Here is a 13,148-nt window from a genome sequence, read left to right on the forward strand (position 1 = left end):
ACCATTAAGATGGTGATAAAATAGTGTCTGATTCTTCCCTTTTTTTAAAAAAATAAGAAATATATTTTCTTAATCGTGATCATAATGTTGATACATATAATTTTTATTATAAAGCTGATGCACATTTATTTTCAAAATAGTTAGAAATTTTAATATTTGACCTAAACTTAGAGAATTTTTCTTCAAATTATTTTCAAAAAAGTTGAAAATTTTAATTTAATCATTTCAAAATTTTAATATTTTTCAATAAAACTTTTAAGTTTTTAAATATTTAATTTCATCCTACAATTTTCTTTTAAATTCTCAAAATTTTGATTAAACTTTCAAAGAAAATTAGAAACTTTTATTAAAAAAATTAATTAGACCCCTTCAAAACTTAGTACCAAGATCTGTAACTAATCCTTATCTTACTATTCTTATTATATCTTGGGTAAATTACACAGGTAATCACTCAACTATTGTCTCCTTTCATTTTGACTATTGATATTTCAATTTTATTAATCAGACCATCTAATTATTTAAATGCTTCAATCAAACCATTGACCATTAACTTTTAACAGAATAGGTGACATGATTAGTTAAAAACGTGGTACAATTACATATTTAATCTTTAATATTTACATATTTTATTAATTTAGTCTTAATTTTAATTTAATTCTTTAATTGAATCTTAACACGTCACCATCTCGTTGAAGAAATTCTTCTTATTTTTAATTTATTTAGTTATAAAATATTGTCTACATTACACTCGAATATTATATCGGACATCAATATTTTCGAGAAAAATAAAAAGTGAGCATTCTGTTTCATCACTATACACAGTGGTTCAGAACATTGTGTTAAAGAATCATCTTTGTTTGAAAAAAAACCAGCAGATGCTTGAAGCCAATCAATGGCTACCCAAATTCAGAGTTTGAACGTGATGGCTCGATGATGCGCAGTAAATGTGGTCCAGATACTCCATCGGAACATACACTGCTGTCCTAAGGGAGCTGTGCCTCCATCCATAAAATACATACACCGATATCCCGATTATCAACCACACCGAAACACGGATCCATGTGCCGACGCTGTTCGAAAGTATCAATCAAATGGGTTATCAGAATTGTAAAACAACTCATACAATGCATCTGCAAGTTGATTACTCACCCCAGACTAATTAGTAAATATACATTGATCAGAATACACGCTGCCGGTAAAAACGGAACAAATGGGCAGAGGAAACCTGTAAACGGGTGAATATCGAGTCATACACCTAAAGAACATGTTTACCAGTTTACTCACCATCGAACTGGTAGATAAGTACTTGAAAAATTTACGAAATCTTATCCGTATTTGTTGCATAAAAGTTGAGCATACCTCCTGTGTGCCCGAAGCTGTGCCTAGCTTCGTCCTGTTTTAGACATGCAAGAACTATCAAACTGCACAACAGAATCGCTGCACCAACAGCGCCCACGCTGAAACGAACAAGGCTGGTACAGAGATGGAGCAATTAAAAGCATAAGAGATAAAAAATCGTGCTTTTTCATTCCACATTCAGAAGAAATATATTCCGAAACGTTGACAAACCTAGGAAGATAATCAGCGGAAGCTGCCGATGTAAGAATGAGAACACCTATGCAGAAAAGAGCTATATTCCACACTGCAATTTTCCTCCGTTTGCGTTGACATTTTTTATCTGTAAAGGCATGTGAATCCGAAATGCTATTCATTAAAGAAACTTGAAAAAGAAAGGAACTTTCTAAACCTCCTCGGAATTAAAAATAAATGCGGTCGCAAGCTAAACGAATGCATTGTTCATAAACAACGGAGGCTGCTACGTCAATTCTGAAAGCAAAACAAACAAGAGCAGGTACATTCCTGATCATGTCGATTACCTGCAGTGAATTGTTTTTCAATAAGTGGAAATTGAATTGAAGCCTCCCCAGGCTCCGACAGATGCGGACTTTGCTCAACAATATCGTCATCATTATATTCCTTTCGTTCTATTGCCTTACTATCATCATCAAGCTGCTTTCTCACCGAATCAATAAACTGTTGAAGCGATGATGGAAGTGGCACCTCATCTGGAGGAGCATATCTGAGTATTAAGATCGAAATTGCAACAACAGTGAATGCAAGCAGAGTACCAACACTAACCTGCAGGGAAAAATATATTTTATGCTAAAGAGACATATATCCTATCCCATGAAACTTTTGTAATTCACAGTTAATCGGTATGAATTAACTTACCATCCCCGATAATTCCGAAACATCCATAAATAAAGCCAACACTGCAGCTAGCATACCAGCTGTCACTGTGCTCTTTACAGGAACTTGAGTACTCGTATTGATGTCGGAAAAGAACGAGGGTACTAATCCATCCCTGGCCATCGCCATCAAGAGCCGTGGCTGAAGGAGTATGCATATAAAGTCACTTTTCACTTTTCGGAGTTACAAACAATAGTAAAACCGAAATTTAACAAACATATACAGCACTACATTCTCATGCAAGTTTAAAACCGATTAAGCGCCACATACCTGAGGAAGAAGTGAACCCATCAAACTTGCACAGAGAGCGGTAACTGCCCCAGCCGTGACTATGTACCTACAAAGTATGAAAATCGAACATAGAGTTCAAAAGTAAGTTTGGAGAACAGGCCTTAGAATTTAACCAACGAACCGACACCGGGAACTACAAAAAGAATATAATGCTTACGCTGCCCACTGCATTCCGTTGGCAGAAAAAGCTGAGGAGATAGGAGTGTCTGGATTCAATGAAAAGTATGGAACTAAGCCGACAATAACAACTGATACGAGCATGTACAAAATACAACATAGTGTCAATGTCATCCCTATGCCCACGGGTAAATCTCGTAAAGGTCTTTTCGCCTGCCATGAAGCAGGTAAATGTATATATATCAATGATCACAATTAGATAAAATTTATATTATTTGCCTTGACAGATTATGCGAATTCACTCATGCTAAAAGATAGATAATGAAGAACTTGAACTACCTCTTCAGCTGCACCGGTAACTGCATCGAAACCTATGTATGAAAAAAACACAATAGCAGATCCTGCAAGCATCCCATTTACACTGAAGGGGAAAAACCTGCAAAATCGAAAGGGAAATGTAAACAGGAGAGCAAACCATACAAAAAAGCTTGAGAAAAGTAGATGAAAAACGTTATAGTTACCCGTCACGAAGTTCATAACCGGCCCACCCAGTCTTGCAAGCCAAATAGCCACCAGCTATTATAATGAAAAGCATGGCGCACACGTTCAGCGTTGTAACAATGGTTTGTACCAGTGAACTCTGTAATATCAAGTGTTAAACGAAAGCAATTAGCAAAACCAGATAGTAAAACAGATAGAAAACCAATAGCCTACCTCTTTGATTCCAGCACACAGAAGAGCGGTAACCATAAGAACTAAAACTGCTGCACATGGATCCACCACGACGCCAAGCTGAGGGATAGCGTGACGAACCAAAAAGGCAGGTAGCTTATCTTCACCCCCAAAAAATAAGGCCTAAAGCACAGAGCAATATCTTACAACAGTCGGTAGAAATGGTGTTTTTCCCTCACACACAATAAATTTACAGTGTTACTCAGAAATTTTAGAAATAAATCCTCACTAGATTAGGGGATATGCCACGAGCAATAGCTGAACCGCCAATTGTGTATTCCAGAATCAAAGACCAACCGATCAACCAAGCAACACTGCAAGTAATCGTGTTCTTACATTACAAACTAACATCAGATTCAATTATACATATAAAATGTTGCCATAACCGATGATGTCCCGGATCTAATTCTTCATTCAGTAACATATAAAATGGTAAAAGGATTTTAGTTTACCTTTCCCCTATGCATATATATGCATAATGATATGCACTCCCGGCAGATGGGCAACGACTAGCGAGCTCTGCATAACAGAAAGCCGATAACGCAGCAGCTAGACCGGCAATGAGAAATGAAACAGTAAGAGCAGGTCCCGTGTGCTCTCTAGCAACCGTTCCGACAAGAACATATACGCCGGCGCCAATGGTTGTCCCAACTCCTGATTGAATTAATCAAGATGTATTAATCAATTTGCTAGTTCCGACAAGAACATTTAGCAAATGTCAAGATGTATGAACATCTCGAACGGCGGCCATCGCTTGCTCTAGGTCCATACATGAATAAAATCCTCAAAGAAAAACCAAATACCAGCCAGGGACGGAACGGATACAGGATTTTATGTTAGTGGCGAACTTATAATATTTCAGATTCTATTTATAAAATTAGCACCGAATACATAAGTAAAAGGTTAAAAAGAGAAAACAAAGCTATATTCATGCTGGTTCCATCTCCATCACTAAGACCAAACAAACTAATGACCAAATTTTCACAGAAACAAAACCAATCAGAAAAGAGACCACACAAATAAAACTTAGATGCCTATAGAAACAGAAACAAAAAAAAATGAAATAACCCCAAATTGCAGAAGAAGGAATTGAAGCAAATAGTGATAAGAATTACCAATGGCAGTGAGGTCAAGAGCAGTAAGTTTCCTGGCTAATTGGTGACCTTCTCTCCTGACATGGACTGAATCAACTTGTTTTCTTCTAACTAAGCTTTTGAAAGCCTTTGAACAGTTTGAAAAGAGTACTTCACCCTTGTTTTGCATACTGAGAATCAATCTTTTGTTTGTTTATTTACTGTTTCGTTGATCAGTGTTGTTATTGGCAAAGAAATGAAGAAGAAAAGAAGTGGAAAGAATGGGGAATTATTTGCAGATAAAGACAGGTTCAGAGACAAAGAGATAACAGTTATTATCTTAATAGGGAAGTACACGTCGTGGTTACGTCTATATTTGTCTTTCTACCTACTTAGGTACCCGTTAATTAGGGATGATAACGGGTCGGGTTTGGGTCGGATATTGGTCATCGTCTTCGTCCCCGTTTAAAAAACTCGTACATGTCTCTGCTTAAAAACTGCGGGGATTTAAACGGGGTTCTCCATCGGATAATCGAGAAAAATTGTGGGGAAACGGGTATCCCCGTTTAGCATAAACAGTTATTTAAACAGGTATCGGGTTGGATATCGGGCCGGTTATATATATTTAAATTAAATATATAAATATTATATATATTTAAATTAAATATATAAATATTATATATTTTTTTAATTTAAATTAAATTTATTAATATTATATATATATATATAATAATTATTTTTAATATTTATCGGGTCAGGTATTAGGGTAATCGGGGCGGGGATTAGCAAATCCGTCTTCGTTTAGCATAAACGATTTTTTCCTGTCCCTGTCCCCGTTTATCATCCCCGAACCTGACCCGTTTAATTCGATTTTCAATTTTTCCCGTCGAATTCGATTTTTTTTGCCCATCCTACCGCTAATCCCCATTCATTACATTACTTTCATATTTATTGTTAAGGCTAGGGAGTGAATAGGATTCGAATTGGACGAATTTTGATTTAAATTTTATTTTATCAGATTAATTTTTAAAAATATAGATCTAGATTAGGTCAGATTTTTTAGAGGTTATGTTTGAGTCGGATCGGATACAAGTTTAGAGTAAAAAATCTGACTTAATTCAACCTGAAAAAAATATAATTTTATCTTATATATTTAGAGATAATTACAATAACATATATCTATATATATTTTTTTAAAATTAATTTAAAGTAATATTTTTTTATAAATATATTATTTCGGGTCGGGTCGGGTCATATCAAGTTCGAGTTTTATCTTAAAAAGGTGGGTTAGAGTCGAGCTAGGTGAAAGGTTTATATTTTTTGGGACGGGTGGAGGGTCTATAATTTTCTCCGACCTATGCCATCCCTAATTAAGATCCACTAACACTTTTAATCTATATTTAGTTATCTAATATGATCTATCTAAAATTAAAAAAAAAAATTATATTGTGTAATAGGATATGATTCCTATATATATAGTGTAATTTTTTTAATTGAGATTAACCATGTAACTTTTTTTTTTATTTTACATAGATTTTAAAACCGTTGGATGAGTAGAAATAGAAGGTTGAGATTCATTTCTTGTTTTTTCACTTAATTTCATCTTAATTTTTATTATTAAACTTAGTCATCGATTTTCATTCATCAAATAGTCTTAAATTAATGTAAAATTAAAAATATATATTTTATAATTGGATCTTTAGTATATATATATATATATATATATAAAGATATTATTTCTTTTTTTGAAAATTATTAAAATTAAAAGAATCAAAGTCGACATTTTATTATATTATTTAAAATAAATTTATTTTATTAAGCGCTTAATTATATCCTTTAAAAATTATAAACTTGACATTTAATTGTATTTATCAAATAATTTAATTATCTCTAGTATATAATTTTAAATAGAATATTTAAATTTCAAAATATATTTGATATTCTATTTAAAATTATATATTTGATATAATTAGATTATTTTATTAATTTAATCTTAAAAATAAAATATAATTAAAAAATAAAAAAAGTGTTAAAAATGTTTTTAATAGTAATAAGTAAAAATTATCTAATATATTTTACAATTTTCATTAAAAAAAACCTTATCAAGTAATTTTTAGTTTCAAATCATGTTTGATAACACATTAAAAATAATTAATTTCAATAATTTAATAATATTTTAAGGATGACTTTTGCAAGGGATCTAAATTGATATAATTTTTTTATTAATATGGTGTAAGTACAAGGCATTATATGCTCAAACATAATTCTTAATCGTTCGGCATTGAATGCTTACACCCCTTGACATTTATGATATTTGAACCTGAATCCTCAAGTAACAATAATAATTTCTTTACTGTAGAGGTCACTGGTTTCGTGACTAAATTGATATAGATGAATGTATAATAGAGTAATATTTTTATATATTTTTTTAAATTGATAATGTGAAATCAATGGAGCATATAACACATGATATATTCATATCGAATGTCAGATAATTGAAATATTATTTGTTTAATAATAAGACAAAACAAGAGGTGGCTTTTCTGAACATGACCACAGAATACGTCTAGGTTCATGAACATGTTAATAATTGAATTCATCCACAATATATAAAACACCCACGAGAAACAACATTTACATTTTGTTTTTTTTAATGAGTAAAATATATTGCTTAAACTAAATGTCGGGTACATTAGAAGAAAAAAAAAAGCAATAATCTTGGGACAATCCGAACCAAAAACACAATAGAGAGATTGAACATTTGCAACAACGATCTAGGATGGTTGTGCCCTTTCTTCGTATACAATTATATTTCGTCCATTCCACAAGTTCCATAGAAGCACCCCAAAACTTGCAAAAGAATCAAGGTTAGTAGTATTTAAAGTGTTCATATATCAACCAATCTAATGGTGATACGAGCTGACTTGAAACCATCGATGAGGGTAATTCGAATAAGTTTAGAGTCTCATTCGTTTTCACACAATCTCGCAGCGCATGCACTACGGTTTCTTCCTCCTCTCGGCATGAAGGGCAGATCACATCCGTCAATCTTGCAGCTCGAAGTCTACTGCCAATTGGAAGGGCACCATGGGACGTTGGCCAAGAAAAAATACGAATTATTGGTAAGACATTGAGCTTGGCAATCACTGTGCACGCCTTCATCGGTTGTTCTTAACCATGGCTAGGCTTATGGTCAATGTCGGGTCGAGTCGACATATTATTGGTAAGATATTGAAGGTAAAAAAAAAAATTTGGGTCGAGTCGGATCGGATATTTTTCACTCTAAACCTGAACCCGACCCAAACATCACATAAAAAACCCGACCTGATCGGGCCGAGTTGGGTCGGAACTGGACGGGTTTGGGTGCCATGCCCATCCCTACACATTTGAGTAGAGCTTCCAATGCCTACCCTTCAGAACAGCCCGGGAGAAAATTCCTTTAACGCTCGATGCATGCAAGACCATGAATAAGAGCTTTTGGTGTGCAAAACATCACCCGAGGGATAGTATTTGGCACGTAAGACTCGGGCAATAAGCCTCTCGGGCTCCTTGATCGGACCACGTACTTGTTTTCCAATGAGAGCCAAATTAAAGCATTGAAGATCACGAAACTCCAATCCTCCCACACATTTCGGACAACACATCATGTTTAGCAGAAACTTTCCCTGACTACCAAAATTTACGCATTACTCAGATCATATAATTGATCAAACAGTCCGGCAACAAACAACAACACATAACATATCGTGGTAGTACTTGGACAACAGATTTAATAAACACCTCTCACCTGTCAAAAGATGGAAGATTCTTAGTCCGACCCATAACCCTAGCAACGACCTTATCCCGAAGCTAACCAAATGCAATTATTTTACTTTTTCCTATGTGTAAAGCCATACCAAGATAATGATCCAAATCAGGAATTTCTCTAATACCAAGGGTTGCAACCATCCATTGGCAATATTGATCAATAGTAAATGGGCTAAAGAACACCATAGATTTGTCGAGAATGACCTTAAATGTTTGCAAGAAGATTGGGAGGTACAAGAAGCAGCATCGACTCATTTATAAAGTATACTACGTTTGTTCCTTATTTATATATATATATATATATATATATATATATATATATATATATATATAGAACTTTTCTTTTTTGATATACATAAAAAAAACAAAGTGATTATTTAATTTTCTTATACAACCTAAGACCAAATTATACTGTGACAGCATACACCATCAAACAATAAAAGAAAAACACATTCAGAAGAGGCAAAAGTAAAATGTTTTCCTCAATTAATCATTATTTATTAATAATAATGTTCATTTTCATTTCCACCATGTCCTTTTCTTATGTTTTACCCCAATCTAATGTCCTCAAATGTTAGTTGTAAAAACAATGTACCATGTTTCCAGCAGCAGCAAGCATTATTCTTCTTGCCTTGGACTCCCTTCGCCGCCACCTTCTTCAAGCTGAACCCACACACCTTCATTTTGTTCCCCTCCATTTTCCCACGTTTGTTGCCTTACACTCCTGTTAATCGTATCACCACCATCAGAAAACTGTGCCCACACGCTTCGGCTCTTTCCCTCACCGCTGAATTCTTCCTCGCATCCTGCAACTGTCTTGAGTATCTCCGACTGCAGTGACGGGCAGTTTTCTTTATGATACTCGAAACCATCTGAGCGCATAACAGCTGCATTGAATAGAACAGTCAATTACAATACGAGTTAGGGTGCTGAGAGAAAAATAATTTACTATACTAATAACGAAAAGCTTAGGTTCTGATGAAAAAAATTCTTCACAAACACAAGAGAATGGCCACACGAGAGATCTTAGCTACCATCTTGTTATCATCTAGAATCCTCGATACTTGACCTTACCCATTGGCAGGGACAGGCCGGCTTAGGCTTGAAAACCATAACCGAAGCCTGACCTCAAACAGGCAAGGCCAGCAGGCTGGCTGCAGCAATGCCAGAACCAAAAACGGAAAATATGACCCATCTCGAAAACCAAGTTCTTCCTAAATCTGAACGCCTAGCATCATCTCGAGACATTTTTGGATCTGGAATACACATAGACATGCCATGAAAGGGAAATATTCAACTTTTTCCATGTTTATCATACATGTGAATGCTGAGGCTGAGCATTATCTAAAGACATTTTATCTTAAAAACAAGTAGTTTCTCATAAACAGACAACCAGACATTACCCAGAACATGGCAACATCAAGTTTCTATGCAATGTAAAATTTTGGAAAAGCAATAGACGAACGGAAGAATTTACCAACAAGATTTTCAGCAGCGAATTTTAAGCAAACAGCTTTTAGATCCATAGCATGATGATGATCGGAAAGGGCTAAAATGTTTGCAACTGAGTTCACAGATACGTCCTTGCAGAGTACAGACTCACACATCAGTCTAAGTCTAGGCAAGTCATATTTTTCTGCTGCTGCAAACAATTTTTCTGTTAATGCATCAGGTATGGATGGCATACAAGATGAACTAGTCCCAGCAAACTCCTCATCATCAATAAGGCTGTCTCTGTAGATGAAGTGCAGCAAAGCCTGCCAAAATGCACACAGCAGAGAATGTCAGGTAACTAAGAAAACCATACTGACAGAAAATTCTAGTGCCATATAAAAAGTGATAACATGAATTTAGCAGAATTACAACCAAATCCAAGGTGTATCTGTTTGATAGATCTGCTCATTTTTCTAAGTATTTCCATTTATTTAGAGGGTCCCGGTTTCATATATATATCTGAATGTGTCCGACACAACTCCTTCAGTGAAAATGAAGTGTTGGAGTAACATAGAACATAACATAGAACATCAGAGGTGAATTAGGTGAAAAGATTCCCCACGTGGTTGAAATCCAATGATCATAATAATAATTTAGTGAATACAATCTATTGAGATTTATCTTGTCAAGAAATAATAAATGTTAAGTTTAAGGAACCAAATATTTAATCCAAGAGATATGTTAGTAGTGTGAGAGGATTTAAAAAAGGAAGCAGAAATTGTTCCTCCTCTCCAATCTTTGACTTCCTCATAACCACACAGACACAAAGAGATAGATATCGTAACGGAGCTCCAAAGAATAAGGAATTGAGATACTATCTCCTTCCACGTTCACATATAGGGAAAGAGAGGGTACACATGTAGAAAGAATTTATGGAAGCGTTAACACCGGAAAGTGGATCTCATAAATGAAAGGAACTTCCATTAGAAGTTTTTTCTCATTATCTCTATAAGCGACAAATAACCCCTGTAAATGCATACGTCCCATGCAATCTGGTGTAGCTATGAGTTGGTTAAGTATTTATCTGCACCAATAATAATTCTTCTACTATCTATTCCTTTTGGTTGAACATTTCTTATTTATTATCATGTGTCTTATGCTAGTTCTATTTCCTTAAACTCACTGTCTTGTGTGTTTTTGAGCCCCCTTCATAAAATGAAATTACGTCTACTTTAGTTTTAAGTAAAATTAATTTCTTACCGAGAAGCTTTAACAGAACTTGCACGTCATGACTATGATAGACTGACCATTTCTTTGTTATTCTAGGACCTAGACAGATGCTTATCTTAAGAATGTTTACTAACAAATTATGATAGAACTCACTATAAAAATCGTACCAGAAACTTACTCCATTAGCATGAAATTATGATAGAACTCACTATGATAACCGCATTGATAGTTTACAATTACATATTATTCAAAAAAGTTAAAGTGTCAATGCAGGTATGGCAGAAATAGAGATACCATGAACTTACAATCCTGAATCTAAAAGAGTTCGATTTTCTCTTTGCCGATATTATTTGCCTCAGTAATGTAGCAAACGCTTCACCTTTATTTTGACCTAAAAACTCGGTAAAATGATATATCATACTTGGGTATGCAATTACAAGTTCGACAGTTTCCATTGGTGCCAATCAACATACCTAGCTATAATCTATTCTGATTAATCCTTTCTATTAATCATTCCTAATCTAACTATCCCAATTTTCAATTCCTTAATGGATTTCTTTTTTCCAGTATTTATTTTTCTCGGCCCTTTAAAAAATTGTACAAAATATCCATCACAAAACTTAATTAAAAAACGTAACAATTACAAACCAACAAACTAGAAATAATCAAAATTATCTTTGATTTTGTACGGTATAGAAGGGAGCATTGCGACAGCTTGAACCCATAATTTAAACTCATACCCATCCTTAGCACTTGAGCAGCAAAATTATCCTCAATTCCTAATGCATTAATCATACATCCTTCACCAAAACATCATCAACCATTCACGTCTAATTCTTCAAAAGCATCAATATTTGGCCATTCCCCCAGTTTTCTAACACTTATTTCCTTAACCTACTTCCAAAATTGTTCAAATCCAACAACCAGAATGACCCCCCCCCCTCAAAATTTAACTACGAATTTAAATAAGAAAGCAATCGTTACATTATTTTCTTCAATAAACTTTCTCCAACCCTTTTCTCTAACATTTTAAAAAATTCTACCAAAAAATTACCAGAAACAACGGTCATGAAAATTAAAGAAGTCCCAAAAGATAAACAAATTCAAAAACCAAGAAGCAATTTCCTTACCACATACTTCTCCTATACTTAAGCGTATACGGGCCGCTCTCGAGAGCTCGATCGAAATGGCTATGAACTTTATGTTTCCCTTTCCCACTTTGGTACAAAAGAGTTAACTCGAAAAGGGCTCTAACATCCGTGCCTTCGCTTGCTAAAGCCACGAAAACCGAGACGTAGGTAGAATGATCTTCAGAGTTTTTGCCATCTGGGTAAAAGTAAATTGCCCATTGATAACTTCCAACGGTGAAGGTCTCGCTGGCTATGTGTATGCCAACGCCCATGCCTTTGGCTAAGGAATAGCCCTTGATTGTGAAGCGGTGGGAGCCATTGACGGTCTGGGTTACAGACCGGGAGCTCGTGGGCGACCCCAAGGGAGAGGGCATGGGTCGGTGGAGTTTTGAGGGAATTATTTTGATTTCTTTGGAACAAATTCCTTTTACGTTTTAAATTTATTTCCATTATTTATTACTTTTTTTTTCAGTTTGATTATTTAAATAATTTTTAAAAAATAAATTGATGTAAATAATATTTTAGTTTTTATTAATTTTGATATGTAAAATTTTTTATTATAAATATTTACGTGCATGTTTATTATAATTAAAATATTGTGTATTAAATATAGTTTTGATGTATTTTATTATTAAGATTTTAATATTCATTATTATTAGAGTTTTATATAATATCTATGTTTTATTTTTATACATATAAAATTTAACGAAGTATTGTACAGAATTTATTTGAGATAATAGTGCATAATTCATATTGGGATATATGATCCCTTGAGTTTTTATTAATTTTATAGAATTTATGAAAATAAAATTTTTAAAAATACTCTATAAAAATATTAAATTATAAAGTTAAAAATAATAAATTTGAGACAATAAATAAATAAATAAATTATGAACTCAAATTTATCATTATTATTATTATTATTATTATTATTATTATTATTATTATTATTATTATTTGGTGTGACAAAGGGAGCCATTACACTAACAGTGGGTTAAACTATTATTTAGGGGTGTATTCAGTTCGGTTTGGTTTGGTTTTTTATCAAAAATTAAATCGAACCGAAATAAACGGATTTTCAATA

General features: G+C 33.8%; 2 protein-coding genes across 3 annotated transcripts; both read right to left on the reverse strand.

Annotated features, from left to right (window-relative positions):
- Window positions 1–794: 794 nt before the first annotated feature.
- LOC120208586 (cationic amino acid transporter 4, vacuolar-like) lies at window positions 795–4,737 on the reverse strand. Of its 2 annotated transcripts, none has more exons than XM_039207815.1 (14): window positions 4,089–4,193; window positions 3,843–4,054; window positions 3,620–3,704; window positions 3,373–3,513; window positions 3,180–3,298; window positions 2,998–3,094; window positions 2,699–2,871; window positions 2,521–2,587; window positions 2,233–2,391; window positions 1,878–2,139; window positions 1,570–1,678; window positions 1,360–1,472; window positions 1,150–1,225; window positions 795–1,070 (listed from the first exon to the last, which is right to left on the reverse strand). In XM_039207815.1, exons 1-14 carry the CDS (start codon window positions 4,161–4,163, stop codon window positions 890–892), a joined length of 1,869 nt encoding a protein of 622 aa, XP_039063746.1. In that variant the 5' UTR covers window positions 4,164–4,193; the 3' UTR covers window positions 795–889. The 2 variants fall into 2 exon arrangements, with proteins under 2 accessions (XP_039063746.1, XP_039063745.1); XM_039207814.1 differs by lacking the exon at window positions 4,089–4,193 and adding an exon at window positions 4,506–4,737 and having other exon boundaries at window positions 797–1,070; window positions 3,843–4,044.
- A 4,151-nt stretch (window positions 4,738–8,888) lies between these two features.
- On the reverse strand, window positions 8,889–12,467 carry LOC120208573 (BTB/POZ and MATH domain-containing protein 4-like). The gene is made up of 4 exons (XM_039207802.1): window positions 12,065–12,467; window positions 11,583–11,589; window positions 9,748–10,027; window positions 8,889–9,157 (listed from the first exon to the last, which is right to left on the reverse strand). Exons 1-4 carry the CDS (start codon window positions 12,436–12,438, stop codon window positions 8,889–8,891), a joined length of 930 nt encoding a protein of 309 aa, XP_039063733.1. The 5' UTR covers window positions 12,439–12,467.
- Window positions 12,468–13,148: the final 681 nt, after the last annotated feature.

This window comes from Hibiscus syriacus, unplaced genomic scaffold (assembly GCF_006381635.1).
Source record: "Hibiscus syriacus cultivar Baekdansim isolate YM2019G1 unplaced genomic scaffold, ASM638163v2 tig00016637_pilon, whole genome shotgun sequence".
In the NCBI taxonomy this organism is placed as follows: Eukaryota; Viridiplantae; Streptophyta; class Magnoliopsida; order Malvales; family Malvaceae; genus Hibiscus; species Hibiscus syriacus.

Excerpts from the sequence above, each read along its gene's own strand:
- LOC120208586 (XM_039207814.1), bottom strand. The coding sequence starts at position 4,653 with ATGCAAAACAAGGGTGAAGTACTCTTTTCAAACTGTTCAAAGGCTTTC. Across the intron at positions 2,872-2,997 it reads TTACCGGTGCAGCTGAAGAG|GCGAAAAGACCTTTACGAGA; the intron begins GTAGTTCAAGTT and ends GCTTCATGGCAG. Across the intron at positions 1,071-1,149 it reads TATTTACTAATTAGTCTGGG|CGTCGGCACATGGATCCGTG; the intron begins GTGAGTAATCAA and ends ACTTTCGAACAG.
- LOC120208573 (XM_039207802.1), bottom strand. The coding sequence starts at position 12,438 with ATGCCCTCTCCCTTGGGGTCGCCCACGAGCTCCCGGTCTGTAACCCAG. Across the intron at positions 9,158-9,747 it reads CGCTGCTGAAAATCTTGTTG|CTGTTATGCGCTCAGATGGT; the intron begins GTAAATTCTTCC and ends TATTCAATGCAG.